Genomic DNA, 27,663 nt, shown 5'->3' on the forward strand with positions numbered 1-27,663 from the left:
TCTTACAAGCGACTGACGCCTACCAAAGCTTCCTTCGGAGGCGTGGGTGTTTTCCACACCTCCTTTAACGTCGGAGTGTCACGATTACAACTACTGGAACAATTCATCATTAGAAGTTTTGTGTGAAACCTCTCTTTAAAGTCTCCCAGCGAGTGTGGCACTCAGTGACATGTCCTCAGTACATGAGTTATTATCCCAACTGATGTCGCCACATCTGCGGGAGGGATGCATTTGTTGCTAAGCAACAGCTAAAGCGCACAGCGTGCTAACTGCGGTTCAAATTTGATGCTGACTTTCAGGCTTAAAATATAAAAAATGTTACAAAGTTGAGTTTTGGTCTGAGAAGTAGAAGCACTTCAATCTGTTTTCTTTTCTAATAACTACACTTCTTGATCACTGCAAAGTAATACTGAGAAATAATTCCCATTTAGTTACTTCTGATTTATTGATTTTACACATTTCACTGTAGAATATAAACTATAATTTGTACTATAATGTTTAAAACCATCTAAATGTGGGAGTGCATGTATTTGAACTTAAAAAAAGCAATATCAAAATGACTCTTTATTCAAAACAAAAAAACAGTGCCTTAATAAACCAGTAAAACCAGAAATGTCCATAAAAATCTGGGTTGCCTGGAAAAACAAAACAAAGACAGACAAAGAGATAAAAACATGCATAAATCTAAACGTGAAGAGCCTAAATGGACATGCAGAAAAACAAATTCATTTTTAGAGAAAAATGAAGGCAGAAACAGGAGTGAGACGTTTGAGTGAGGTAAAAGCCTTGTTTTGCAGTAAATGTTTTCATAGAAGGGTTGAAGAGTGGGGGATCAAACTGATATTTAGCCCCTACTGACTTTTTTTTTCCTGCTTTTGTTTTATGCAGGGCTCTTTTTACCACATGGTAGTGACAGATTGTTTGAGCTGAAAGGAAAAGCCATTCGAAGCTAATTAAGCAGCCATTCCAGGCACTGTTCGCAGGCAGGAGGGAGAGTAGCACAGGCATTTGTCAGCGCCGTACCCAACGTGGGTTTAATTGACAACCAGGACTCCTGACAGACAGCTCTTCCAGCGCACAGCCAATCGTAAGCCGCGCAGGAAGACAGCTACGACACCATTGGATAGGAAGCGCTGCGATGGGAGGGGAGAGTACCCACGTGGGGCGGTCATAGTGAGAAACACGTGATAGGCTGAGGCGTAGACGTGTTCAAACCTACTTGGTGCTGTTGGTAGAAAAGCTTGTATATGCTTGAGGTCTCGTTAGAAATAGGTCGATCAATTCAAGTCACTCAAAAGATGCTCTGCTGTAGATTAAGCCGTGTTCGCATCCTCTGCGTGTTTCCAGTTTTGAATTAATGTTAGTGCGTTGTGTTTTTCTTGGTTTAGTAATGAGAACTACATTTATCTTCGCACCTCTGTTTCCGATTTAATGCAGACAGTGTTGTCTTCTTGTTTCAAGTTTAAACTCGTTGAGTCACTGTAGCTTCACATATAATTATTAACACTATCTAATGTTTTTAACAAAATAAATAGAAACGCTGCTCTTGAAAGTGCGGTTATTTTCGTGTTTACAACTCAAGTGTGCATCAAAATGTCCACCGTTTGAAGTGATAAAAGACATTGGTGTATACTCCACTGTTATGTAAAACGCTGAAAGCGGGCTGCGACGCACGGACATAAAAAAATATTACCTTTGTTTTGAACAAGTTGTTGAACGCACAGAAATGTCACTTAACATCCAAAATGGCGAACATATGATGTCACGTATTGCAGGCCAATCAGAACGCCATCTTTCCTGGAAACCCCACGTGGGGGAATCGTGCCGTGATTGGTCCTTTGTGCCAAACTCCTCTGGAGAATCGGATTGGTTAGAGCGGGGCCCTCTCTCGACAGTCGGGTCCTCGTGTCAGCGCACAGTCTGTGTGTGGTACAGCGCGCGGCTGAGCAACTAGGTGCCCAACTGCAGCCTGGCGGTGCATTTCTCAACGGTCGACATTTTTAACAAAAATACCCGGTTTAGTTGTCAGATTATAATATCGGGAATGCAGGAACAATTGTGGATCGCTGCTGGATCTAATATAGGCTGTGTTTGAAGTTGTCTGCGGTCAACAACCCGCTCTAGTCGAGGGGTTTCCAGCGTCCAACCGGACAGAGCGACGCTCTCCGCCGCGGAATCACCGGGCTGAAAGGACTCTCAAGGGGCCAAAGAAGAAGAAGGAGAAGTGTACTAAAAAAAGGGACGAAGACAGACATTTTCCACTCGCTTCAGTCCGCGTTGACGGCTACAAGTGAAGGATATTAAACCGTGAGTGGATACTATTTCTTACCTGTGCAGAGGAGGGGAGGAATCAGTCGAGACAAAGGTAAAAGGGCTACATGAAGAGAGCCGCTAACAAGGCGGGTGGTGGTGGTGGTGCGGCTTTATGGGAGCCGACTTTGAAATCAGCAGCAGCTTCTTGTTTTCTGATCCTCCCGGACCACCAAAACACGGTTGCGTGTGTTCTTGTGTCTTTATGGAAGCCAGCTCGTTAATTTATGAGAAAAACAAGTCATCGTGCCGCTGCTGCTGTGCTCAGAAGTAAAAACTTTAGGATTTATTTCGCACATGAGATCCAGCACAATTTAATTGTTCTCCTCATTGTAATGCACATCAAAGCGTCAGATAGAGAGTTTAATATAACTTGGGAATTATGTGAATTTCTTAGAGGGGAAAAACGCAGAGATTGAAAGCGATTTTTTCATTTTACGTAACAGACGGCAGGTCTGATCGTTTAAGTTAATAAAGCCCTGTATCGTGTCGGTTTGTGTGGTGTAGATCTGATCCAGTTCCTCGGCGGTGCTCCGTTTTATTCCTGTTTAGGTGCAAGAAAAGCTGAGGGGGAGAAACATCCAGCGGTAGAGCTCTGAGAGTACGCCTCGCAGCCGAGAAAAAGGCTTTGTCCGCCGCCATCCTGCGAAGGCAGGGGAGGGGGTGGCGGTGATTTACCGCACCTTCACTGGGATTACAAACGGAAAGGGGCGAAAAAACATCGATTCCCTTGAGTAAAAGATTCAACATGTATCCACAAGGCCGGCATCCGGTAAGTAGCTGTCTTTGTCACTGTTTGTTAATTGATGCAAATTCACCACCCTTCAAAAAAATAGCTTAATTAGCTCAGAATGGAGCTGCTGATCCACACCTTCCTGTTTATGGTCTGCATCGGTACTGCTGAGGGCTTTCACTCTCACGGTGTGTATTAGCAAAAACTAAAAACAGGTTTTGTGTGTAACATAACGCAGATCATCAAGTGCTTCCTGTTTCTGAATGCAATTAGTTGTAGTTACATATTTACAACACCTCTCATTATCCACTGCATATCACCTAACGCTACTTTATGGGTGGATTTGGATTCGGTCCGCCTTTGTTACTGCTTGCGTTGATGGGTGAAAGCAGCCTTCTTCTCTGCGGCTCAGGGGACATGAGAGGACAAACCACGATGAGATAGGGGGAAAAGCAGGGGGGAGATATGATGATGTTATTCACACCTGTGGTATTTCCATGTTGCACTTTTCAGGCACCACACCAGCCGGGGCAGCCCGGCTTCAAGTTCACAGTGGCAGAGTCCTGCGATAGGATCAAAGATGAATTTCAGTTCCTGCAGGCCCAGTATCACAGGTAACAACTGGTCTGCTGTAAACTGCACGGGCTTCCTGGCACTGATAATAAGAGGAAGCTGCTTCTGTTTTGTCCTGTTACAACTTCTCATAGCAGGTTGACACTTTTAGTCACAAAATCTGATATGTTGTGTCACCTTTTTAAAATTATCATTGGTTATGTGTTGTGCAGTCAAAGTGTTGGCTTCTCAGTGTGTCTGACAGTCATGAACTTTCATTACAGATTGTTATTTTTTCTCTTTTCTCTCTTCTCCTCAAGTCTTAAAGTGGAGTATGACAAACTGGCCAATGAAAAGACAGAGATGCAGCGCCACTATGTCATGGTAAGTGCAGTAACTGCAAAGCAGATTTAGCGCCGTCTCCTCCCTTTAGCCTCAGGTGAGCAATCACAGGTGGTGTAATCGGGCGTTTTTCAACGACTCGACTCAGGTCTGTATTCATTGGAGAAGAAGGTTCAGGGTGGGGGCAGTTGAAACTTTAGCAGGGGTCAAATGTCTAGCTATTGATTGTGGGGTGTGACGACGACCCCCCAACACCCAACACCCCCCAACATGACCCACTGGGAGTTAATCACTGCTCTGTCGGCTTTGTGCATGAATCAGAGGGTTTCCTGTTTCTTCTTTGACTCACAAAGTGAACCGTGGGGGTCTCGCATCTACCCCTCTCTCGGGCGGGGGGTGGGGGGCTCTGACAATGACTTGCTAGGGCCAAATATTTAATAATCACATATTGTAAGAGCTATGCAACAGTTATCGTAACAGACTTATCCAGCTCAACACGTTTTATCTTCTGTGTATGACAGACAGAGCTGGCTCTTATTTTAGAGTATGGTTCATTGTGTTATTGTTTTTCATTCAGAAAGCCTAAAAATTTGCTCCTTATGGCAGCTCACATGTGAAGCTTTGTTTTTTATGGTTTTAAACTACTTTTTTTTTGTTTGTTTGTGTCGATCAACAAAGAAGTTGGTATTTAAAGTTGTCTCAGGGATTTTCTGACATGTCATAGACAGAAACGTACTTATAAATTACCTTCTATTCTATTAAAGATCAGCAAGTAATATGAAATGATTGCATAACTGTACAGCTCACTGAAAATTAGACCACATTCTGGCAGTTTCCTTTGTTCCACATCGTATTTAAACCACATTTAAGAACTAAGGTTGGTACCTGACTTCTATTAAAGTGCTGTAACAGGTTAAAAGAGACATTGATTCAGTTCTAAAATTAATTGGTACTACGTTCAGTTTCGAGTTCCCTGAAGACAAATAAATCTGTCTAAATACATCCTAACTTAAAGAATCTAAAAAATATTATTTTCCTTCCTAGGAAACTGGCTTTAGTTTTGATCTGTTGGTGGACCCAGTTTTTGCAATCATTAACAGATAATCGTGTGTGTTCTTGGTTTTTGAGGTCAGAGATGTTGTTTGTGCCAACCAGAAGTAAACAAGTCTGTCTCTCTGCGGCAGCAAAAGAACAAGAAGTTGTCAACTTTTTTTTTTAGTGGTTCAACCACTTTCTGCAGCATGCTTTCAGATTCTATTTGATTTTTTTTATTGTTTCATATCAGTAAACTGCTGTTTTTCTCACCAAACAATGTGCTTCAATAAAGAAAAACAGAATCTCACAGAATATCATGAGAGATAAATAACAGCTTTGATGTTTTGTTTTTTTTTAAATCTTTTGTCTCCTCTACTTACAGTACTATGAGATGTCCTACGGGCTCAACATAGAGATGCACAAACAGGTATGTAGCCATATCAGTGACGGTCTGTGTACAGTCAAAATATTTGTGTTTTTACACCCCCAAGTGTTTGCGGAGCATGAAAACACGCATACCCGACCTTCGCTTCCACCCATATCCCTTAAAGCCTTTAGAAGACACACACATACTGGCTTCCTGTAGTGAAAATGCTGACAGGCTAAACAACGCTGAGGGCACGCTGCCTGATGGGGATGGTTTGATAAGATTAACATGAAGTATTTGGCAGACAGTCTGAGAGGAGGATGTGTTTTAGAGTAGTTTGTCCTTCTGAGTGTGTGTTTGTGCAAATGCATGCCCGTGCTGTTCTGTCTGCATCCTGTGTGCCAGGCAGGCTAAAAGCTCGTTAGTTCAGCTGCCACCCTGCACTGGCACTGACGACATGTGATGTAGCAGTGGAGTCGACTTCCACAAACGAACGGGGTGAAAATACAAACAGCTTCTTCTGCACTCCAAAAAATAAAGAGCCTTTTCAGTGATGGGAGGTGGGTGGCAGATGCTTTAGAATCTTCTTAACCTTAGAAATAGTGGCTTACATTTCCCAGCAACCTTCTTGGTTAGTTTAGTCTGTTTTTATGCAAATTGTTGGAGGCAGGTTGGTCAAAACAAACAAACAAATGCACCCTGCTAAAGAGATCGGATATTCCTTCAACTGAAAGCAAGCGATGCTGCATGTCCAACATGTTGGAGATGTGCGTTTTGCTTTGATGTTGACTCGTTTTGTTTTCGTTGTCTTTAAACATGAGTTGATGGAAATGAGGAAATATAGAAAGAATATTTTGATCAAACATCTCCATCTTTAAGCATCAGACAAACTTCAGATTAATTATAAAAACAGCTTGTAGCTGCATCACAGGGTTTGTAGATCCATTTAAAAATATAATCACATATTTCTCATATATACTCATATCACATGACGACATGAGTATTTAGCATCTCATCTCAAGAGTCTGCACACAGGATCAACAGATGGATATCATCTGGTTGGTAGATAACCTTTAGGTTGGTTAGGATTACACTTCTGCTGATCCACTCCAGTCCTGAATCAAAAGTGATTCCCCTCTAAAGGTCAAAGAGCACCTTTAAACTCTACAGATGAACTGTTTTTCTGTGTGTGTCAACCCACATCAGCATGTTTTATTCTGTTTTCTCCATTTTGTACTTCAGACCTGCCTTCTGTTTCCTTCAGTCAGCTTTTGTTCCTCATTTCTCCCTCTCCACCTCCTCTTTGTGCCCTCCTGTCTTTTTATTGCCTCCCCTTCCTGCCTCTGCCCCACCACCCCAGCGATGTGATGTGAATGATGGCCCTTGTGTCATTAGTTGTGCGATATGATGTATGAGAGTGGGAGGCGGAGAGCGGTAGGGTGGAGGCTTCATGGCCCTCAGATCCAGAAGGTTAATGGCATCAGTGGGAGGGTCGGCCGGTTAGAGCAGCAGCACTCTGTGCAATCCATCAGGTGCAGACGATTGGTGTGTGCGTGCTAACTAGGTGTATTTTCTGTTTATTAAGGAGCCAAACCTGCCCGCCCCCTCCCTCCACGTTGTTGAGCGTCTTCTGTCAGGCACTTATCAACAATAAGGAGGTTGAAGCAGTATAAGGTGGGGGTGGATGCTGATGGCGGTGGACAAAACAAGTAGTGAGAAAAGGTAGATGGAGTCTGGAGAGGAGAGGTTTCGGGGTAAACGGGTTAATCAACTTGTCCCGTGCATCTCTTTTGTTTGTCAATAAGCGCAGTGGAGAGCTCTCTGAATAATGCATGACTCCTGCCACCCTCCAGTCTCTCCTCCGCCTGGCGAACAAGTGTTTGTGATGACATCAGAGAGAGGTAAACAGACGGCCCTTAGCTGTCCTTGTTATCGGTATGAAAGGAGGGATGCAGGCGGATGGGTGAGCAGGTTACTTTGCTTGTGTTTGCTTGACGATTTACTGCAGGGTGAAACGGACGTTTTAAATTCACTGGACTAAGAAAGGAAGGAATTAGACGTGAACATACGCACATGTGCACATACAGGTGTCCATTACACCCTTTTCTTGTCACACAAACAGTGTAAGTCAAGTTGCATCTGAGCGGTTGCTATGAAAGGGATCAGCTCGGCTGCTGGGAGGTAATTTGTTTTGACAGTGTCTCTTATGGTGGCGAAGAGCGCAGGGTTGGAGGTAATCACCCTCGCTTGCTGTCAATAAGTGATTTTAATTAGTGCAGCTCATTAGGCTGCCTCAGCATTGTGCCCTGCTGACTGTGGTGTAGGTGTGGTGGGGCTTGCTTTGTTTCCACCAGCTCTGTATTTCACCCGGTTGGTTTATCTTTTGTGTGCCTGCCTACATTTTGATTTCAGCTTTCTATTTAAGTAAATCACAAGCACCACAAGGAGAACATTATAGATCGATCCAAAGATTTAACTGTGAAGGGATCCGATGCTGTTTTCTGATATATTTCCACCCCAGGTAGCCATTTTGTGAATGTGCAGTGTGTATATAGTTCCTGACTTGTTGAATGAGAAAACGGAGAAAGTGGTTTATCAAGGAGAGCTACGTCTATTTCCTGGAGGAAGAGGGTGCAAAGAGGAGCTAAGGGAAGGAGAAACAGAGCTTGTGCAAATGAATAATTTAAACAGGATTCCTGGAATTGTTTGCCAAAGGGATGATGGTCGATCTGTGTCAAAGCCTAAACAAACCGACTAGAAGAACCCACGCATACACACGGATTCTCTCTGGGGAGGCTGATGAGGTTACTGCAGGCTGTGAGACATGCTTCATTTTGATAGCCAGGCCACAGGAGTCTGTGATTGGTGCGTTGTTACACAGTTATTGTTTGGGTGTTTTGTGTCTTTAACCAGCTGTTGGTGAGACTTAACTTGTTTGTACACATGGGCTGCTGCATAACTCAAAATGAGGAGTATGGAAAATATCTATGTGTTGACTCGAGGCCCAACAAAATCAGATGTAATGTGTTGGAAAATAGCCCATTTCCATATGTTTCCCTGCTGAGAAGGATGCTGCCTCCTTTTTGTGCAGAATATCCCTCATGCATTTGTAATGAACAAGATACCTCTAAGTGCCTCTTTTTTCGTCGGCTCTGGCTGAGAAGATAATTCCCAAACAGCCATCTTTGTGCACCCCCCTCCTCCCCCATCATATGCCACTTGTTTTCCTCGCCAATTGAATCCTCGTCAGACTCTGCGCTCCACTCGGGGGCTAATGCCTGGAGCGACAAACAGCCAAATGGCTTTCAACGCACCATTGACAGAGGGATGCAGTGGAGAGAGCCTCTCCAAGCTGTGGTGCTACTAGACAAACGCTGAGTACCTGTAATTGTGGAGCTGCAGTGAAAAAGCTCCTGTTGGCTCAAAGGCTTCTGTTTTCAGCAGCTTTAAGTGACAATAAACTCTTTCTGGCAGTAAAAGCACTGTGGAAAAAAGTTCCTCCAGAGTAAAGTGGGAGTCGTTCTGAGTGCTGTGAGTCACTGGATGTGTAATCAGCATTTCCTCTTCAAAATGGCTGTCAAAAATGTGCTTTTATACGTCATGTGTCTTTTTGCCCTTCCTAAACAAGTGTGAGCTCTGTCTGAACAAAGTGCGGTGACTCAGTTAGAAAAGGAAGAAGCAGCTGTAGCTGATAACGGTAGCTGTTCAGCTGAGGTGTTTGCAGTGTGTTTCAGAGGTTGACGTGAGTCACTTCTGGCTTCGTGTTCTCCTAAAACTGTAGCTTAGACATGACATTACAATAAATGACCACTCTAAGCAAAACAAAAATGGATGCAAAGGAAGCCTGTTCTATTTATTTCTGTTTATTTCCTGGCTCCAAAGTACCATTTCAACTTGGGTATTAAATTCACATAAAGTCAAGGGTTCAGGAGCATTTAACTTTAAAAAAAACAGCCCTCTTATCACCTGCTGCTGCTCCGGTTTGAGAGAAACCTTTTTTTTTTTTAGCACAACACACTGAACAATTGAGGAAAAGACAGTGAACAGTGGACATGAATTCCTTGAATGTTTCTGGCCTCAAATGGCAGCTCTGAAGTGGTGATTTGCTGTGAACAAATTTATGCTTTCTGTGAGACACAGACTGATATAGTCTCTGTAATAGTGGAGCATCAGCATGCCCCTCGCAGCCATTTCCAGGGATGTGGTGTGACACTGAAACCCTCTTACCCAACTGATGTCATTGTTTACAGCCCTCGCTAATGATGATGCTTTATGAGTCCCCAAAGAGCCCCTCTGCCCCTTCTCTAGATCAGCTTGCACCCCCCCCCCCCCCCCTCACAGCCCCTCCCCACCTCTCCACTCCCAGTTATCCCTCATTAGTTTCCCGTGCTGATCAGATCGACAGGCCGAAAATTCAATTTAATGACCTGCCTCTGTGCTGCGCCTAATATGATTTTACAGGCTGCTCTGGTCAGAGCCCCGATTTACATAACGATAAGCCGTGCCAGATAGCGTTGCCTCAGCAACAGAAGAGGGGGAGGAAAGGGGGAGGCAGAGAGGAGAGTCGCTGAGATTAGCACGAAGGGGTGTGAAAAAGCTTTTGGAGGACGAGGAAGAGGAGAAAGCACAGTGCTTCTGAGGTCACACGGGGGTTGTGAGATAATTCCTGACAGTCCAGCAAAGGTCCCCCCTCCAAAATGAGAGGAGCTACTGGCTCCTCCCGTCTCTCCTCCTCCTCCTTTTCACAGTCAAACAAGGTTAAGGGAGTAAATGAGTGGAATGCAGCGGCGTATAAAATGGCGGGAAGGACCTCTTCAACCCACACACACCTGCTGGGGCTCCACCCCTAATCTCTCAGAATCAATTAGTTCACCTCCCCCGGTTCAGTTAACCCACATTACCTTAGCGTCAAATCAGAGGGTTTCACATCACCATTCATCACCCCCCTCTTTTATTCTGCTTCACGCTTTTGTGTTCCTCTTCTTCTGCTCCTCATCTTCCTCGACTCTGCAAAAACAGCAGAATTTAGAAAAGGAAATGGGCTTTGGTAAAATGTCCTGGGACCTTCATCTGCGGTGGGCTGGCCGCTCAGAATATCCATTTATCCAAATGCAGCACAGCCAAGTGCTCAGTGTACATCGAAGCCTGCAGTATCGTCTTACTCTGCCAGCTAATATCGTGTGGTCGATACCAAAGATGCCTCTCATAGATGAGACCAGAGAGTTAACCTGTCTGCTTCAGCATGTGTCTCTCCCCCCCCTATATGGGCTGTAATTATGAAGTATGGACATCATTAGGCTCTCTCCAGCCAGATGGTATTAGCATATTTCAGCCTCCTAATAAAATAATGTCCAAGCCTAATGGAAGCAGGAGAGAAGGGGAAGAGAATTTGTTCTAAGACAGTCCTAGTTTGGTTAGAAATATCTACACTGATGGATTTTATAGGTAATTAAACTGCTCCTTTCTTCAGCAGCACACAGGGGAGACTGGTGTTCTTATATTTTCTTTCTCTTCTTCTACAGACTGAGATTGCCAAACGCCTCAATGCAATTCTGGCTCAGATCATGCCTTTCTTGTCACAAGAGGTGAGTTAAACCCCACCAACTGCATGCAAAAAATGAGAAAATTAGTAATATCTTTCACATTTGACATTGAAATAGATATAATTTTGACGACCACCATGGTCATGTTAGTGGTATGACTCGTGTTTACACTATAAGCTATTAATTAATTTTCTATACAAACGCAGCTCTTTTTTAATGATGACGTGATAATCAGAAAATGACCCAAACAAAATGTAGAAATAATCAGCAGAAGCCATTTTTTTCCTGTAAAATAAAGTAGATGAAACAGATTAAAGAAGGCTTCAGGTGTCTTTGTCAGATGTAAAACTAAAAAGTTTCATTCAGACCTTCTGAACCTGGTTTGAGCTAACTGGTTTTTAGTGCATAAGAAGCGTTTTCTGCCTCTCACTCTCAGAGATGAGAGCGTGTTCTTTTTGGATGAACCCCATCAGGAGTCTAATCTGTGTGTTTGTGTCCTGCAGCATCAACAGCAGGTGGCTCAGGCTGTTGAACGGGCCAAGCAGGTGACAATGACTGAGCTGAATGCTATCATCGGGGTACGTGGACTTCCCAATCTGCCTCTCACTGTGTGTATACCCCCTTTTTCTTCCTTCATTTGATCTGAGGACAGGGGCAAACCTGCATGCGCACAGGAGGACCAGCTCTGTAATGCGTATATTGGCCATTTAAGTGTGCTATGCTGTACTTTTAGATTTATTTTTAACTTTTTACGGTTAAACTAACATGTAGCACTTTAAGGATAACGTGTGAAAAGGAGATAAAAGCAACTATAGTGTGTTAATCTGTAATTATTTCCTCCTCCTGTCAGAGGTTTTTCAATGTTCAGTCTAAAAACAAAACTATGTGCCATGTCCTCCTCACCTGTGCAGACTTGTCCCTGTCTCCAGTGGTTTATTAAGTTTTTGAGCTCGCAATGTTTGCATGGTACTTCACAGCTGTAATTTCTCTGATTGTTGGTTAGGAGTGACCCGTCGGCAAACAGGGCGCAGCTTCTCACTGCAGCTCAGTTAAAAGACATCTGATATAAAGGGAAACTGTCCAGACTGAAATCAGATCATTGAGTTTCTCAGATTTCACTGTAGCTGCTCTTTGATTATATAAAAGGTTCCAGCCAACAGGCTCACCTCTGCCCTGATAGCGGGAGGAATTAAAGTGGTCGGGTCAGGATGAGAGTTTTAATTGCAACAGAGATAACGGCAGTGGGACCTTTGCAGGGACTGATGTACAACATTTGTACGATGTTGGAGATGAAAGATTTCAGCTACCTCCAATCTGTGCTGTCAGGGTAGAGCAAACAGGAAAATCTGTTGTTCCCACTTGGGAATGTTTACTCATTATTTCCTGGTGCTTACCACAGCTGCGTGTGTCAAGTGACATCAGTTACTAGTTTCTTTAATAACCTTTTTAACAAGTTAAACCAGGCAGAAACGATTGGTAAGCAGCCATATTTTACCTATTGGTTTGCGGCCATTTTGTCTCCTCTAAATGGACTTTTTCACAAAAAACCCATCTGATTAAAGCACTAATATCTTTTCTCCAGAATAATTTCTCACTGGGGTTTCTGGGTTTTAGTAATTAGTAATAGTCAAGAATTTTAAATGGAGGGAAAGTGCACCTCAAAAATAACAACTCAAAACACACACCAAGTCCATTCTGAACAAACAGATTTGCTTTATTTTCTGCTTTTATTTAAAAACTGTACGGCTGACTGCTTTTTAATAACCACTTTTAACCCCGACCCTTTTGAGTATCTGAATTTAGCCGAGGTTAGTCAGTGGTTTGCTTCTCTCAGCAGCAGGGGATGAAGCCCAATGAAGAGCACATATAGAAATTCAATTAAGGAAAATGAGGCAGGAGTACAACCCCCGGTTTTAAAGGTAATTACTGGCTATTTCCCTCTTCTCTTTTCTTTTTAAAACCAGCTGAGAAACTGTCCATAACAACAGTCAGTGGGGTTACTTGATGAGATTAACTCGATTATAGCTATTGTTGGGTTATGCTCCTTATCTGAGAAAGGGTAATTATCCTTGAATATATGTTGGTGAATGAATCAAATCACTGGCACAAAGCATGTCATACCCCGGTGTGATAGGTGGCGCTGTACCCATTTTAACTATCGCTAATAGAGCCACTTCAGGTTGACCTCTTCACCACCAACAACAACAAACTTGGGTATTCGAGAAAGATGGTGAACGAAGAGCAATATGAAGCTGTGTCCCTCTACATTTAGTTTGTGACGAGCTGGTTATGGCACAAATGCGATGCACAACGGCGCATTTTCCATCGCAATGACTGAGCTACGTGTGGTCGATACCAAAGTTTTCACCGTTTATTTCTTTCTGACGGCGGCGACAACAACAGTAATATCGTCTCCTTCAACTTCCGGGTGACGATCGTGGGAAAAAATCTCGAGCATGCGCAGAACGCTCGATCCGATCCAACACATGCTTCTGTCATCTACATGCACGTTTAGCGTACGTTTGGATCGAGTTATCTCAGGGTCTTAATCCGATGGCGAGTAATCCGATACGATTTTTTTATTTTTATTTATTTATTTATTTTTTTATTGTCAGATTAAGGTGTCTACACAAACTTAATAACTCACTTATTGTATTGTAGCCATTAATCTGGCACTCATGTGACCCCACTCAGTAACCCTGCTTTAGAGTCTGCATGGACAGACTGAATATGTGGCAGGTAGTCAGTCTCCACAGCGTAAGGCAGTGCTGTGTTTAGTTAGTAGAGCCTTTGAGATACTCCCAAAGCATCAGGCAGCTTTCTAAGATGAGAAATTATTTCAGACGTAAAACATTTAATGTGAAAGGTACAGATGGATGGAAGAGTGGTATGAAGTTTATTAAATAGAAAATAAAACATGATGAAATGACTTGTGAATAATTGAAAACCTAAATAAACTTTAAAACTGGGACACTTTATTGTTATATGAACGATATACATTGATGTTGATGCCAGTTTGGTTCACGTAATAAAGTGACAGCTGTCTGATCGTCCACATCAGGACACACAAACATCTGTTGATGCATCTGTGGTGAGAAACTGTCCACAGTGAACCAGTGGTTAACTCTTTAAGACTCTGCTTCATATTAAAGAACAGGAGGCGGGACTGAGAAGCAGAGACGGAGACAAACTGTTCTCTGCTGTTTACATCATTTCAGGCGACATATGATTGAGTCTGATTTGACAAGTGTCAGAGGTGCTGTCTCATTTCCATGCCTCTACCTTCATTTCCATGATTCAACACAATACAAGATTGTAGCTGGATAATGGTTAACGAGTCAGCTGCAGATGGCGCGCTGCTTATCATGTATCGTGTTAATGCTAATCTGTGGAACACAGCACCAACCTCTACACCGCCTGTTTTCTCTGTCACTTTTTCATTTGCTTACCATGATAATAGTTTGTTCCATGATAGGTTTTAGACGCAGTTTCAGAATGATTGACAGATTTATCACAGATTTATAGTGAATAACTTGTCACAATGGATTGTCTTTATAGACAAAAAAATGTACTGATCAATTACCAATAAAAATGATCAAACGGGTGTAGCTCTGGTGGTGTTGTGTGTGTGTGTGTTATCATTGCTGGCTGAATGTCTCCTCTCCTCTGACCCAGCAGCAGCAGCAGCCGCCTCATGTCGTCTATCCAGCCTTCATGGTTAGTGCTTATAGTCAATGTGTTTTTGATTGCCTGGTTTGCTGTTTTAACATCTGTTTTTGTGGAGGGAGATGATGCTGATCCTGAATACAAAGCATTACTCGGGTTTGTTTGGATATTTTGGGCGTCCTGTTCTCAGATGCCACACATCTGACACAACCTTTGCCTGGATACTAACCTGAAAAATGTTCCCTTTGTCTCGATTGGATCGGTTTTGTTTCTAATGTGGGTTGTTGTCTAATCTTTGTCTGGACGACTGAAGAAAATGCAGCGTGATGAGCGACGGAGCTGTTGTGAGTCACAGTGGGTAACATGGCGATTACCGTCTGCCAGCTGGTTTGTGCTGGTGCTGTTGATGCTTGTTCCACCTGACAGTGCTGTTCTGCAGGGAGCCAGCTCGCCTAGTTAACTTTAATTGCCTGTTTCCTGTGGAAGTTGCCTGAGCTGCTGTGGCATTTACACATAATGAAAAAAGATAAGTGTGAGAGAAAGCTTGCTCTTTATCCATGAATATTGAATTGAAAGCAATTTATTTTCTGAAGCCCCCCCGCCTCCTCTCCACCCCTCACGACTTCCCTCCCTCGTCTCTCCTCTCCTCAGCCACAGCTCGCTAATGAGGCTTCTTGATAATGATCCCTGCACGCTTTTCCTCATTAGGCACACTCAATAGGGATGTCCCTGCTTCCATGCCTCTCCCACTCGCTTTCATTCGCTCGTTATTCTTGTGATTCTTCCTCTCCCTCCTCAGATTTTGCTCACTTTTCCCCTTTTCACAATGAACAAGCTGCACCGCGTGTCAGAACCATATCGATTAACAACACCACCCCTCAGCTGCTAATATCCATCGGGCGATTTCAGGTCTGTCTCGACCTAATGAGCTGACTGAATAATGGCCAGCTGCTAAATAAACCTTTAAATGTGGTTAGCCACTAGATATACCCTCGTCCAGTTTCTCCATTTTATGTATGGATGAGGTTATCGAAGTTCTTTCTAGCAAGTGGAATAGTAATCATGTTATTTTTCTTTTGGAGAGAGAGATGGATGTGCAAAGTGTTATTTAACCTTGTTTTAAAGCACTTGCTTCCCTCTTGCCTGAGTGGCTATTTAACTCCTGTCTATCTGCTCTCGGCTCCGGTTGCCTCTCAGACATTCACAGCCTCCTGGGAGGTGTGTGTGTTTTCCACTGTGTGTGCTCAGATGTATTTTGCTGGAGGAGGGCACGCTTTCTTTGGTTTCCCAGAGTGTTGAAAGGTTTTGAGGTCGTTGTTCCTCCTCTTTCATTCACTGTCACTTTAGTGTTGAAGCTTTTAAACTGAGAAAAGTAACAAACAGCAGTTTCAGCTTCTCAAATGTGATAATTAACCTTTGAAAATGTTTTAATGTTGTATTTAAATTATTTCATCCGATGGTATTAATTTAAATAACTTGCTTTGTGACTTAATTAACAAATCACACTGAATGTTTCATTTGTGAAAATGTGTAAAGCGAATTTTATCTAAGTACTATCAACCATCTGAATGAGAGTGTGAGAGGTAACTGTATCGTACCAGATGATCTTTTCAGCGTACCGCCATAAACGATGTCATTATCGTCTCCTCAGACAGTGACTGAGCTGGAGCCGCATGCCGGCAGCGACCGTCACTCTGCTTTGATGCAGAAACGGTTTGGCTTCAATCGAAATGTTGCCAAAGCCAGTTCTAATGCTGGAGTAGCGTGCAGTCATTCATGCAGTCATTTCCCAGCCGACCCACTTGTCCTCTTGTCTTCTCTTGTCTCTCTGCGTTTGCTTACAGCAGCAGCAGCTTCAGGCTCAGCATCTCTCTCATGCTGCCCACGGGCCTCCGGTCCAGATGCCCCCTCACCCCTCGGGCCTGCCGCCGCCCGGGATCCCCCCTGTGACAGGCGCTGGCTCCGGCCTGCTGGCTCTGGGTGCTCTCGGCAGTCAGGCGCATCTGCCCGTAAAGGATGAGAAGAACCACCACGACCTGGAGCACCGAGGTGAGGAGCGGAGCCTCTTAAATGTACCTGAACAGGTTATTCCAGAAGAATAAATCTTGTCCCAGAAACACATCCGTGTTTGTTTTTGGACTTAATCAAACCAAGTTGAAGAACAAAGTTTTTCTTTGTGTTCTTTGTTACTTTCATAATAATTTGTGTTTTGCTTTCCCCCCTCCTGGCCCCTCATCTTTTCACTCGCCTCTGGCCATTCCTCTGAAAGAACGCGAGTCCAGCACGGTACGTTGACTCTACAACTCTCCATTTCCTTTGTGTCTCTGGTTCTCTGTGATTGGTGATCAGGTGTACTTTACATAGACTTAAGCCAGCTGTTAAATATAAATTCATGCTCTCTGTGTAAGAACACACACATTTTTGTCCTCTGGGCTGTATAAGTTGACTGAAATCAAATGACTTCTGAGCAAATAAGCCAGTGCCATCTAATCCAGGTGGAAAATGACTCCAATCACTGGACAGGGATTAGTAGGCTGCTACCTCCTTTACTTTAAACACAATTAAAAGTGACTTTGAGTCTCCTTCTCTTCCTCCATAATCACTTCAGAGGATTTAATGTTTCACGTGTCCAACTCCTTTTCAACCTTTCTTTTCGTGTGTTCCTTTATTTACCACTCTTCCTTCTCGTCTCAGTCATTTACCCTTTCCCATCACTGTTTCTCTCCTCTGTTCCCATCTCTCTACCTTCTCATGTTTCCTTGTTTATTGGACTGGCTTAAAGCTCTCAGTTAGCTGGAGTGTAACGCTCCGTTGGATTTGCTCGGCCAGATTAAGTTTCCATTGACCGACCATCCTGAATGGAGCTACTCATGTCAGAAGGGAACCTAACCTCCCCCCTCCCCTTCTCATTTGGTGACGGCTGCTTGTACCACCTTACCTGATCTCCACGCCACCCTGCTCTGTTCTTTTCAGTCTTCCTTGTCTCAGGTCATCTGATAGCACAGTCAGAGGGAAGTGCCGGGTTACTGAACTAAGCAATCCTTAAAGGGTCTAAGCCTCACAGGCTGTTATACTGTAGCAGATTTTTCTCTCTCAGTCACTGAGAGAGCACCAAGTCAGACTAAAACTCCTGGTGGCTTTCTTTTCCACAACGGTAGCTGAACAAATCTCCATACTTTGACGTGAAGAGGAGGCAGAAAGCTGCTGAATTAACTAAGTCTGAAAAGTCTGAAAAACTCTTTGTGTGGTGGCCAAGGAAGAAGCTCTTTAAAAAGGTGTTCTATTAACTGCTTGACCACAGTTTAATAGTCTCACCTCTGCTTGGCTCTTGAGGTCTTTTTTGTGCTATCCTTTCTCTGGGCTGACCTTTCTGTGCCACTCAGCTTTCTCCTCAGACATCATCTTCCATTCTCTTTCACCGAGGCAGAGATTTGTCTCGCTGCCTGATAACGGGAGCTGGCCTCTGGGTTATTTTGCCTCCACACCCACCTACCATCTCTTTCTTGGCCTTTCAGTGTGATTGGCAGTGCCACCCCACCAGCCACCAGACTACAAAAACCCTGTTTGCAGCTTCAGAGAAAGTGCCAGCCTGTCTGGGCATTCCCACTAGTGGGGGAAACTCACTGCCACACTGCTACGCTCTCATTGCTTGCCAACTTCCTTTCCTGTTTTGCTTCCTTTTCTTTCTCACCTCCCAATTTTCTCACTCTGCCTCTTTCATGGTTCCTTTCTCTTCTGGCAACACCCGCTTTGCCTCTTCACATTGCTGTCTTGTCTCTGTTCCCTCAATAGCCTCTTTATTTCCTTCATTTAAAAAAAATCTGAATGATTTTCATGAACTTTGCTGTCAGTCTTCTCTCTCTGAATAGTTTTGACCTGTCCCACAGTAGCAGCTATTAACGTGGTTTTACAGTCTCTCCGCGAGCGGCTCGGGTCAGTTTTGACCTTACAGAGTCAACAACATTGCACGTCAGGTAGTGTCTGGATATATTTCATATTTTCTCGCAGTCTACTCCACAAACCACCTTACCAGTTAGGGTTTTTGTCTTCTAGTGGGTTTGTGGTTTTGCTTAGCTGCCTCATCTGTTTCCTCCTCGCTCCACTGGTTTGGCTGCAGCAACAGGGCTGAGCTGTCCAAAAAGCCTCAGCTACATCATCCCAAATCAGTCCAGGAGCATGTTTCGCTCACAGTTCTGAATCAGCAAATCCTCCAGAGTGATGTCTGGATGTAAATGCATCATTGTATTATTTCATTATAGATTATTGTTGGTCTTCTGGTCTCTTGAAAGTTTACAGTTAATCTCAAAACATTACCTGAACGACAGGCTTATTTTAAGTGAAAGATGGAGCAACATGAGCTCATTTCCTCACTTTAAATTGAACAAAGCTACAACACAGCTCAGTTAATTGGAGTGGAAGCATGCATCAGTTCAGTTTTTTATATCATATACTATCATTAAATAATGCAGTTTAAGGGTGGTGAGACTGCTCAAAGAGAACTGAAGTCTGATGTTGTCTCTGTGTTGTTTATGGTAGAATAACTCGGTGTCACCGTCAGACAGCTTGCGGGCGGCGAGTGAGAAGCACCGCAGCTCTTCAGACTATGGCCTCGACTCCAAGAAACGCAAAGTGGACGACAAAGACAGCAGATATGTGAGTGTTGGTGAATTTGTTGGTTTCCAGTGTTTGCATTGAGTTTATCGATGATTTCAACTTTCATTTTGCTGACAAGCTTAAAGAAGTTCATCCTCAGAGGCAGAAGTTGTGTATAAAAAAGCCAACCAATTCAAATAGAGTTTAGAGCCTGTTATCGTCATTAAGGCTTTAAATTTAAATTAAGGTTAAATTTAAGCTGAAACGGTAACTGTGTTCATCTTCCTGTTCATCAGAGCGAAGGCTATGTTTTTTTTGGTGCTTTTATCCAAAAGCGACAATCTAGGAACACCTTTGGAGGCAGTGAGAGGTTCAACATCTCACTGAAGGTTACTTGGACGTGTAGACTGGTGAAGTTGTGGATCTCTGACTGAAGGACAACCTCTCTACTGACTGGGTAGAGCGGTCCTCCTTCAGGAGGCTGGAACTGTAAGGCTGATAACATAGTTCCTGTTTCACGTAAGCCACCATCTCCGTTCCTACTCACACACACCTGCTGGTGTCGTGAGGTTGTTACCAGAGGATTCCACAAGGGGGCGCACCTGGTATATATACTTGATGGTATATAAAGCCCCTAAACCAAGCACAGCGTGGGAAGTTGACGATATAAAACATCAACAGGGCTCATTTATGCTCTATGTTAAATACGCGTCCTCTGTGTTCATTTCGTGTGAAAGTTTTCAGAGACCATGCGAATGCGTACCCAAAAACAACAAACTGTGCAATACCACTGTTAATCATGGGGGCAGTGATGTGCACTAAAGGTGGCACGTGACCAGCGAAAAGAACAGAAATGATGGAACTCCGTCTAATGGCTGCACAGACCCCTGACGTCTCCAGCGCTGCCTCTTTGTATTTCGCTGTCTGTGCATGACTTTAACATGTTTGTTAACGTCTGAAACTGATGTCAACTCTGACTGCACTGCCCTCTAGTGGATGAATTGCCCAACATCCATGCCGAAGTAAAACACGCATTGGAGGATGTGGGTAGTAAAGCCTGATGTTTGAAACGGAACCTATTTACGTACATTAAGAGCATAAATGATCCTCTACACGTGCTCCAATGTACTGCAGCTTGCGCGTGTGTAGCGTTAATTTCTGAGGACGCACCAGACAAGTGCAGGATGTGCGAGGCAGCCACGATGAAAAGGCATACGTGTTGCTAACAAACTGTATTTTAAGCTTAAACTGAATGTGCACAAATGCTTACAGGAATTCATCTAACGAAGCTTACCATCATGTTCTGTTTAATATTGCACAAGACGCAGAAATAATTAAGAAATAATTGTGAGGTTTCAGCCTCTGTTACATGCAGCAAATAAACAGTTTTGGTCCAAAATCTTATGTAGTTTATGCAACTTTACCACAGTTAATGGCCACCCTTTAAGCAAAGTCTATTTCTCTTTTAATTTCAGGATAGCGACGGAGACAAAAGTGACGACTTGGTGGTGGATGTTTCCAATGAGGTAAGATGAGGTTTGGAGCTGCTCAGCCACATTCTTCAGCGTAACGGCTGCACAGACGCCAAACACGGCTCTCTTTGTCTGCAGAAGCCTCGACACCTTTCTCCGTGTTGTCAAAAAGTCTGTCATAATATTGGTTGTGTGCTTTGAGTGTGTGTTTACTCGCTGTATTTCTTTTGCCATTCATGCAGAACGTAAGATAAAGAGAAAGGGGTGTGACAGGTGAAAGAAAAGTGGATGCATGTGTGTGAAGGAGAGTATGAGCATACATGAGTATATTTATCTGTGTTTGCACATGAGGCCCCGGCTTGTTTGACCTACATGTGCACGCCGCTGGCTTTCCTCGGGTCTGTTTGCTCAGTCTTGCTCTCTGTCTGTCTCGTTTAACTCTGCAGGATCCAGCCACGCCTCGAGTCAGCCCCGCTCACTCTCCTCCTGAAAATGGCCTGGATAAGTCACGAGTGTTGAAGAAGGATGCTGCCCCCAACAGCCCTGCCTCTGTCGCCTCCTCGGGCAGCACGCCATCCTCCAAGGCAAAGGACCACGCCCATGTGAGTGTGGGATGAAGCCTGGACTGACAAAATAAAGGGCATTTGTCAAGTGAAGTGGATGTCTGTGTGAAAGACTAATACGCAGGCTTAGCAGTTGGCTGGTGTGCAGAGCTTGAGGGGGCAGAGGGTGGATGCACTCTGAGGAAATCAAACCCTATGGCTCAGTCCTCTCAATCTCCTTTATGGCTTAACCAATAAATGGTCATTTCTCCATCGCCCTGAGGCTGTAAATAACCCAGAGACATGGCAGCAGGAGATCTGCTGTCTCTGTCTTTTTGTGCTTCATCTCATCGTCTCCCCTTCATCCTCCATTTTCTCCTAAAGCACACACCAGCTACGCGTCAGTGTTGGTTTTACATAAACCCTTTCACTCTGGATTAGGGTACATTTATAATCACCTTCCTCCACCTGTAATGACGCTCAGCTTGTCTTCGTCCTTCATTATTATGTTTTAGCAAGCTCAAGCCTCACTTTTCTAACTTACTTGAAATGAAGAGGGTGAATTATTTAGTCCAGCTACTCCTGACAAGCTTGACGGCCCTAACTCCAACACACAAACTCACGCAGCCGTGATGAAGTGTCTGTGTTAGATGGGATTAACTCGTGCCATCCACTCACTCTGGATTTCCTGCCATTGGGTGTATTTTTGACTTTGGAAGTGGTTTCACTTGTGTGTCTGTATTTAAGAGATTTACAACTTTCAGTGAGAGGATACCAAACACCCTGAGGCTAAAGAGTATCTCTATTATAGAATGACAAGTCGTCCACACCGAGCCTCAAGTCCAACACACCTACACCAAGAAATGAGGCACCGACACCAGGAACTAGCACCACTCCGGGACTACGACCTTTAACCATGGGAAAACCACCCGGCATGGAGGCACTAGGTAATATTCTCCATCTATTAGCTTTGTTAGTCATTTCAAGGAAAAAAAAATACACGTTCTGTTGTTCTTTTTTTTTTTTTTTTTTTTTAATTAAACCAGTTCTGCGTTAAAGAAGTAGAGATTGGCATTTTATCAGACTAAACTGTTTTACTGCAGTGGCTGTCGGAGCTTTCTGATCAGGGAACACCATCTTATATATATATTATGCTGAATTGTTTATCAAACTAAATAAAACTTGTGCATCTCCAGCTGCCCCGGCCCTGCGCACACCACTGTCCATTGCTGGTTCTTATGCCACCCCATTTGCCATGATGGGTCATCATGAGATGAACGGATCCCTGACCAGCCCAGGCGTGTATCCAGGTCTCATCTCACCCCAGATGAGCGCCGCAGCTGCCGCCGCCTATGGACGCTCACCAATTGTAAGTACCCCAAATTTTACTCCTTCCTCCTTTTCCCAACAGTAATAAGAGTCTCCTCCAGCACTAATATACATCATAGACAACTCATTGAGAAAAGTTTCTGCCTGTTGTGTGTTCATAATAAAAAAAGTAGAAAGACTCTCTGGCTTTGATTAGCTTTAGTTTTAGCCATGTGTCAAGCTTTTCTGTACCTCTATATTAGCTCAGGCAAACGGGTCTGTTATCTCTTCCTCATGCAGGCGGGGTTTGACCCTCATCCTCACATGAGAGCTTCAGGCCTGTCAGCGAGCCTCACTTCCATTTCTGGAGGAAAACCGTGCGTTTTTGCATTTGACCGTTTTACTTTTACTGGATATTTTCTGCTCCTTAGCTCAAACTGAGCGTTTGTCTCCTCTGTCCTCCTCAGAGCTTATTCTTTTCACGTGAGCGCCGATGGTCAGATGCAGCCGGTACCCTTTCCTCCAGATGCACTGATTGGCCCGGGCATCCCGCGCCACGCTCGCCAGATCAACACATTGAGCCACGGGGAAGTTGTGTGCGCCGTCACCATCAGTAACCCCACACGTCACGTCTACACCGGCGGCAAGGGCTGCGTGAAAATCTGGGACATCAGCCAACCAGGAAGCAAGAGCCCAGTGTCCCAGCTCGACTGCCTGGTAACCAGTTAAACTTACCCATTTGTTACTGGTTTTACCTCCAACTGTCGCGGAGAAAAAAAATTTCCTCATCAGGTCTCTGAAAAGTCTCCATTAAGAGTTTTCTTTAGCCGCAGCAGCTTTCCACAAACCCCAACAAAGATGTGAATAATTCAGTGAAGTGTCTCACTGCTGAGCTCAAACAATCGTTGGTGGGCATAAAGGCCTGCTGAGTAATGATGTTCTGATTGGCCGATCCTGTCTGCCATTACCCAGCTCATTACTTCCTTCAAACTGCCTCTCGTTTCTCATTCTGATACTGCGGCGTCATGCCATTCAGTTCATACGGCCTCCCACACCCTGAAGGTGTGTTCAGAGTGCAGTTTGGTTTTATAAAGCTATCAGAGCTGACCAACAGCTCCAGTCCCACTCTGTGTCTCCCATTAAGGCTGACATCCACGTCTTCATTTGTCAAAGAAACTTCAAATAAAACTGCTGACCTCTGTAGAATTAAATTCATTAACCCCATAAAATGACATCCATTCATCAAGATGGTGATAATGCTCTGCTTTTGTTTCTGCTTCAGAACAGAGACAATTACATCCGCTCCTGCAAGCTGTTGCCTGATGGCCGCACCCTAATAGTGGGAGGCGAGGCCAGCACGCTGACCATCTGGGACCTGGCTTCACAGACACCCCGCATAAAGGCCGAGCTCACTTCCTCTGCTCCAGCCTGCTACGCACTGGCCATCAGCCCCGACGCCAAGGTCTGCTTCTCCTGCTGCTCCGATGGAAACATCGCCGTCTGGGACCTCCATAACCAGACCCTTGTCAGGTCCGTACTTGACAAACACCGTTACAGATGAGTGTCTTTACCTTCTGTTCCAGCCTTGATGGGTGTGTGTGTTGTTGTTTTTTTAATATTTCAGGCAGTTCCAGGGCCACACAGATGGAGCCAGCTGTATTGACATCTCTCACGACGGGACCAAACTGTGGACCGGCGGGCTCGACAACACGGTCCGCTCCTGGGATCTGAGAGAGGGCCGACAACTTCAGCAACACGACTTTACCTCACAGGTAGAGAAGGAAGAACGTGAAAAAATCACTCCAGATGAATGCATTCAGAGTGTCTTTTAGCTGTAAAAGAGGCCTCCTCTGAAGTTGTTGTTGTTGTACCCTGTCGCAGATCTTCTCATTGGGCTACTGTCCCACTGGAGAATGGCTGGCTGTGGGCATGGAGAGCAGCAACGTGGAGGTGCTCCACCACACCAAGCCTGACAAGTACCAGCTGCACCTGCATGAAAGCTGTGTGCTTTCACTCAAGTTCGCCTACTGTGGTAAGTAACAGACTTATTTATAAGCAAACACTGAGTCCTGTGGGGAGGGAAAAGTGTTTTTTTTATCAACAGTGGAAAGAAGATTTAAACAGGAAATGAAACTAGGTAAATAAGATTCTCTCAGTCACACTTAAACGTAACCTTGTTTACCCAAAGATCAACAGAATTAGAATGGTTAGACATAATTAATTTAGATGAATTAAAGTAGACCTTTCTAAACATATAAACCACTCATTTCCAATGTTTTTGTAGCCTTTAATTATCAGGCATGTTCTTCTCCTAAAATCTGCATTTGTTTAATGATTATAATTGGTGTTTTACATTTATAAAAGGGCTTCAGTATTCTTTAACCGAGGTACAAATCAAGTTAACGTGGGCTCTGAGGTTCCATACAGTTTATATTGGTAGTAAACATTCAAACTCCTCATATGTGTAGCTATTTAGTTAAAATAAGTATTCTAAGTACTGATTTATGTTGTTACAGTGAAGCCTGTACAAATCTGTCCATTGTTGTGCCTGTTGGAAAGAAAAGCTGCTGTTGTCTCTAATCAAAACATCTGCCAGCTGAAGAATTGTGAGTCTCCTACATTATGTGTGTGATTATTATCTGCAGGTAAATGGTTTGTGAGCACAGGGAAGGACAACCTGCTGAACGCATGGAGGACTCCTTATGGGGCCAGCATATTCCAGGTAACCAGGCTGGAGATCCGTCGCAGTGTCAACATTTTTAATGTTTGAACAAATGGGGTCATAATGAGGTGATCTATCAAACATGTGAAAGAATTATGTCCATTTATCAATGATGGCACATTTATATTTACCTCATATCCCTTCATTGCATATATTAATTTAGGGTTTAGTTGAATTCAGTTAAAAAATATCTTGTCCATTCAATCCTTAGTCCTGAGTGCACGAGGTGACGGCGGAAAGGAAAACCTTGTGGTTTATTGGTCGTGATTAGACTGGTGTCAGCGACCAAAGCGCTAGTTGTTTCTATGGCAACTGAAATCAGAGCACTGCGTATGACCACATGAAGGCTTAAACTGTGAGTTTTAATGATTGTTTACTTCCACAGTCGAAGGAGTCGTCCTCCGTCCTGAGCTGCGACATCTCCGCAGATGACAAATACATTGTGACAGGATCCGGCGACAAGAAGGCCACCGTCTATGAGGTCATCTACTAGCAAGAAGAGGCTCCCTGCTAAGTGTCAGCACTTCTGACTGGATTTTTATTCTTCTTCCACCAAATGTGGACTACTATGGCTGGAGGCAAACTACAGATTTTTCAAATGTTACTTGTGGAAATCGGCAGCGCTGTTGTTCTGAGGATGTACTGGAAAACGTTGGGTTTTTTTTTTTAAGGATGGCTCTTTTTGTGAATTCTGAGATTCTTTCAGAATGTTTGGATGTAAACCGGAGCTTCATTTCTGAGAAACTCATTCCCCAGACATCTTGTGCAAAGTGTACATATTGGATTAAATAAACATTTTATATATAAGAATATATATATTTTCATGTCCTGGGTGTACTTGTGAGTATTGTTTTTGGCCCACCCACTCTCTCATGTCCATGATATCCGAGTCCAGAACATAAACTAGAACTTTTTGATAATCTTTAAAGCACATACTGCAGGCTGGTCTTTACAAGAATCAGAGGAGCACGAGTTTCATCACGTAGGACTTCCTGGAGATTTAAAAATGGCTTTTTGCTCTTACTGGACCATGAAAACGGGGTTGGATCTGTAACACGGAGCCTTTCGACTCGACTGGATTGGACCACTCTGGGATCAAATTGGACAAAAATATTCAGGAAGATGGATGTAAATTTACTTCTGTATAAAACAAAAAAAAAACAAAAGCAAGTGTACAAAGTGTTCTGGTCTGTCTGTGCTTTCTTCTCCCTGTTTGTTCTACCTTGTTTGACTTTGGGAGATGGGGGATGTTGACGTTTAGCCCAACCTTTGGACCTTAGTTGACAGCAGAAGCATTGCGACAGGCACAAACTGAACGACTGAGTGCTTCTGCTCATTTGACGTAATAACGATGTTGATTTTTAGTCGGACTAAACTCAAACAGTCAAGTCGATGCCAGTGCCTCTGACTTTTGTATCTTAATATTCCCGGAATATGTTTATTCGGCTGTGACGAGGAGGCGGGCAGACTGCACACAGTCTGTCTTCACAGAAATATTCAGTGCCTGTAAAGTGCCCATGAGGACGGAGGGAAGCACGTTCACATGTAAACGACAGAAATACTCGAGATTAGAGACAATAAGCCTGGTTTGTACACTGTGCTCCTGATCCTGTCTGCTTTTACCACGAGAAGATAAAAGGGGCCAAAAGCAGCTCTGAATCACACCAAAGTATGTAGCAAATGCTGTCGGCACTGAAAACAAACGTACAGTTGTTCATGAATCAATAAAACTGTTTTTCTAGAATTTCTAGAGTTTCAGCTGCTGTTATTAAAAGGAACAGTTCAACGTTTTGCATCATTTTTGGTCTCTGTCCTGAAAATGGAGACCGTTTAAAGTTGTAATTTTACATATTCAAACTGACTACAGGCTTTTTTTTTTTTGGTAGGGACCAGTGACTTTTCAGTCTTTATTTAATATATTTTAAAAAATTATTTCCCAAAACGTTGAATTATTCCCTTTTTTCTTCTTCTTCTATGCACCAACAAATTACTTCTATGACTTATCTATGCTATTATCGTGTTACTGTGGAAGCTGCATTTAAGTGGTTGTGTGGGCAAATTACTCCGAGAGAATAACTTCACAGTTAAACAAATGGCAGTAATATTAAGTTACACTAGAGAAGTTTGTGAACCATAAAACGATGTGCTTCCTACTCTGAAGTACATTGACCTTTGTTAGATACTGCACAACGTGTTGCTTGTGGTGGCGTCTTTGTGGCCACACAATAAACTCGTGTGCATAGCTGTATAAGAGGATTTGTTTTTATCAACAAAATGCTAATGTCTTCTATTCACGCGCTGTGTTTACCGTTAATCAGAGTGCTCCGGTTTACATCCTGTTAATGTGGCAGCAGCTAGCACGCGCACTTGTTAGCAGTTGCGCTAAGAACGGAGAAAGTGACGAGGTAAAACAGCAACTGTATTTCCAGCCTTAGAAAGTAAACTCGTGTTTGAGGCTTGTCTGTGACGTTGACAACG

General features: G+C 43.7%; 1 protein-coding gene across 14 annotated transcripts; it reads left to right on the top strand.

Annotated features, from left to right (window-relative positions):
• The first annotated feature begins 1,902 nt into the window (after nt 1-1,902).
• tle3b (TLE family member 3, transcriptional corepressor b) lies at nt 1,903-26,929 on the top strand. Of its 14 annotated transcripts, none has more exons than XM_072380951.1 (22): nt 1,903-2,365; nt 2,863-3,082; nt 3,557-3,657; nt 3,916-3,979; nt 5,355-5,399; nt 10,862-10,924; nt 11,386-11,490; nt 14,558-14,599; nt 16,393-16,596; nt 16,775-16,834; nt 19,085-19,201; nt 20,617-20,667; nt 21,060-21,215; nt 21,967-22,102; nt 22,352-22,524; nt 22,764-22,840; nt 22,931-23,180; nt 23,746-23,993; nt 24,088-24,235; nt 24,345-24,495; nt 25,109-25,185; nt 25,571-26,929. In XM_072380951.1, the coding sequence occupies exons 2-22, from the start codon at nt 3,059-3,061 to the stop codon at nt 25,676-25,678; spliced, it is 2,400 nt and encodes a 799-aa protein (XP_072237052.1). In that variant the 5' UTR covers nt 1,903-2,365; nt 2,863-3,058; the 3' UTR covers nt 25,679-26,929. The 14 variants fall into 14 exon arrangements, with proteins under 14 accessions (XP_072237052.1, XP_072237060.1, XP_072237051.1 ...); XM_072380959.1 differs by having other exon boundaries at nt 1,903-2,307; nt 16,393-16,597; nt 16,818-16,834; XM_072380950.1 differs by having other exon boundaries at nt 1,903-2,307.
• The last annotated feature ends 734 nt before the right edge of the window (nt 26,930-27,663 follow it).

The sequence above is a fragment of the Leuresthes tenuis genome, unplaced genomic scaffold, assembly GCF_036924035.1.
Source record: "Leuresthes tenuis unplaced genomic scaffold, fLeuTen1.0.hap1 SCAF_2, whole genome shotgun sequence".
NCBI classification, from domain to species: Eukaryota; Metazoa; Chordata; class Actinopteri; order Atheriniformes; family Atherinopsidae; genus Leuresthes; species Leuresthes tenuis.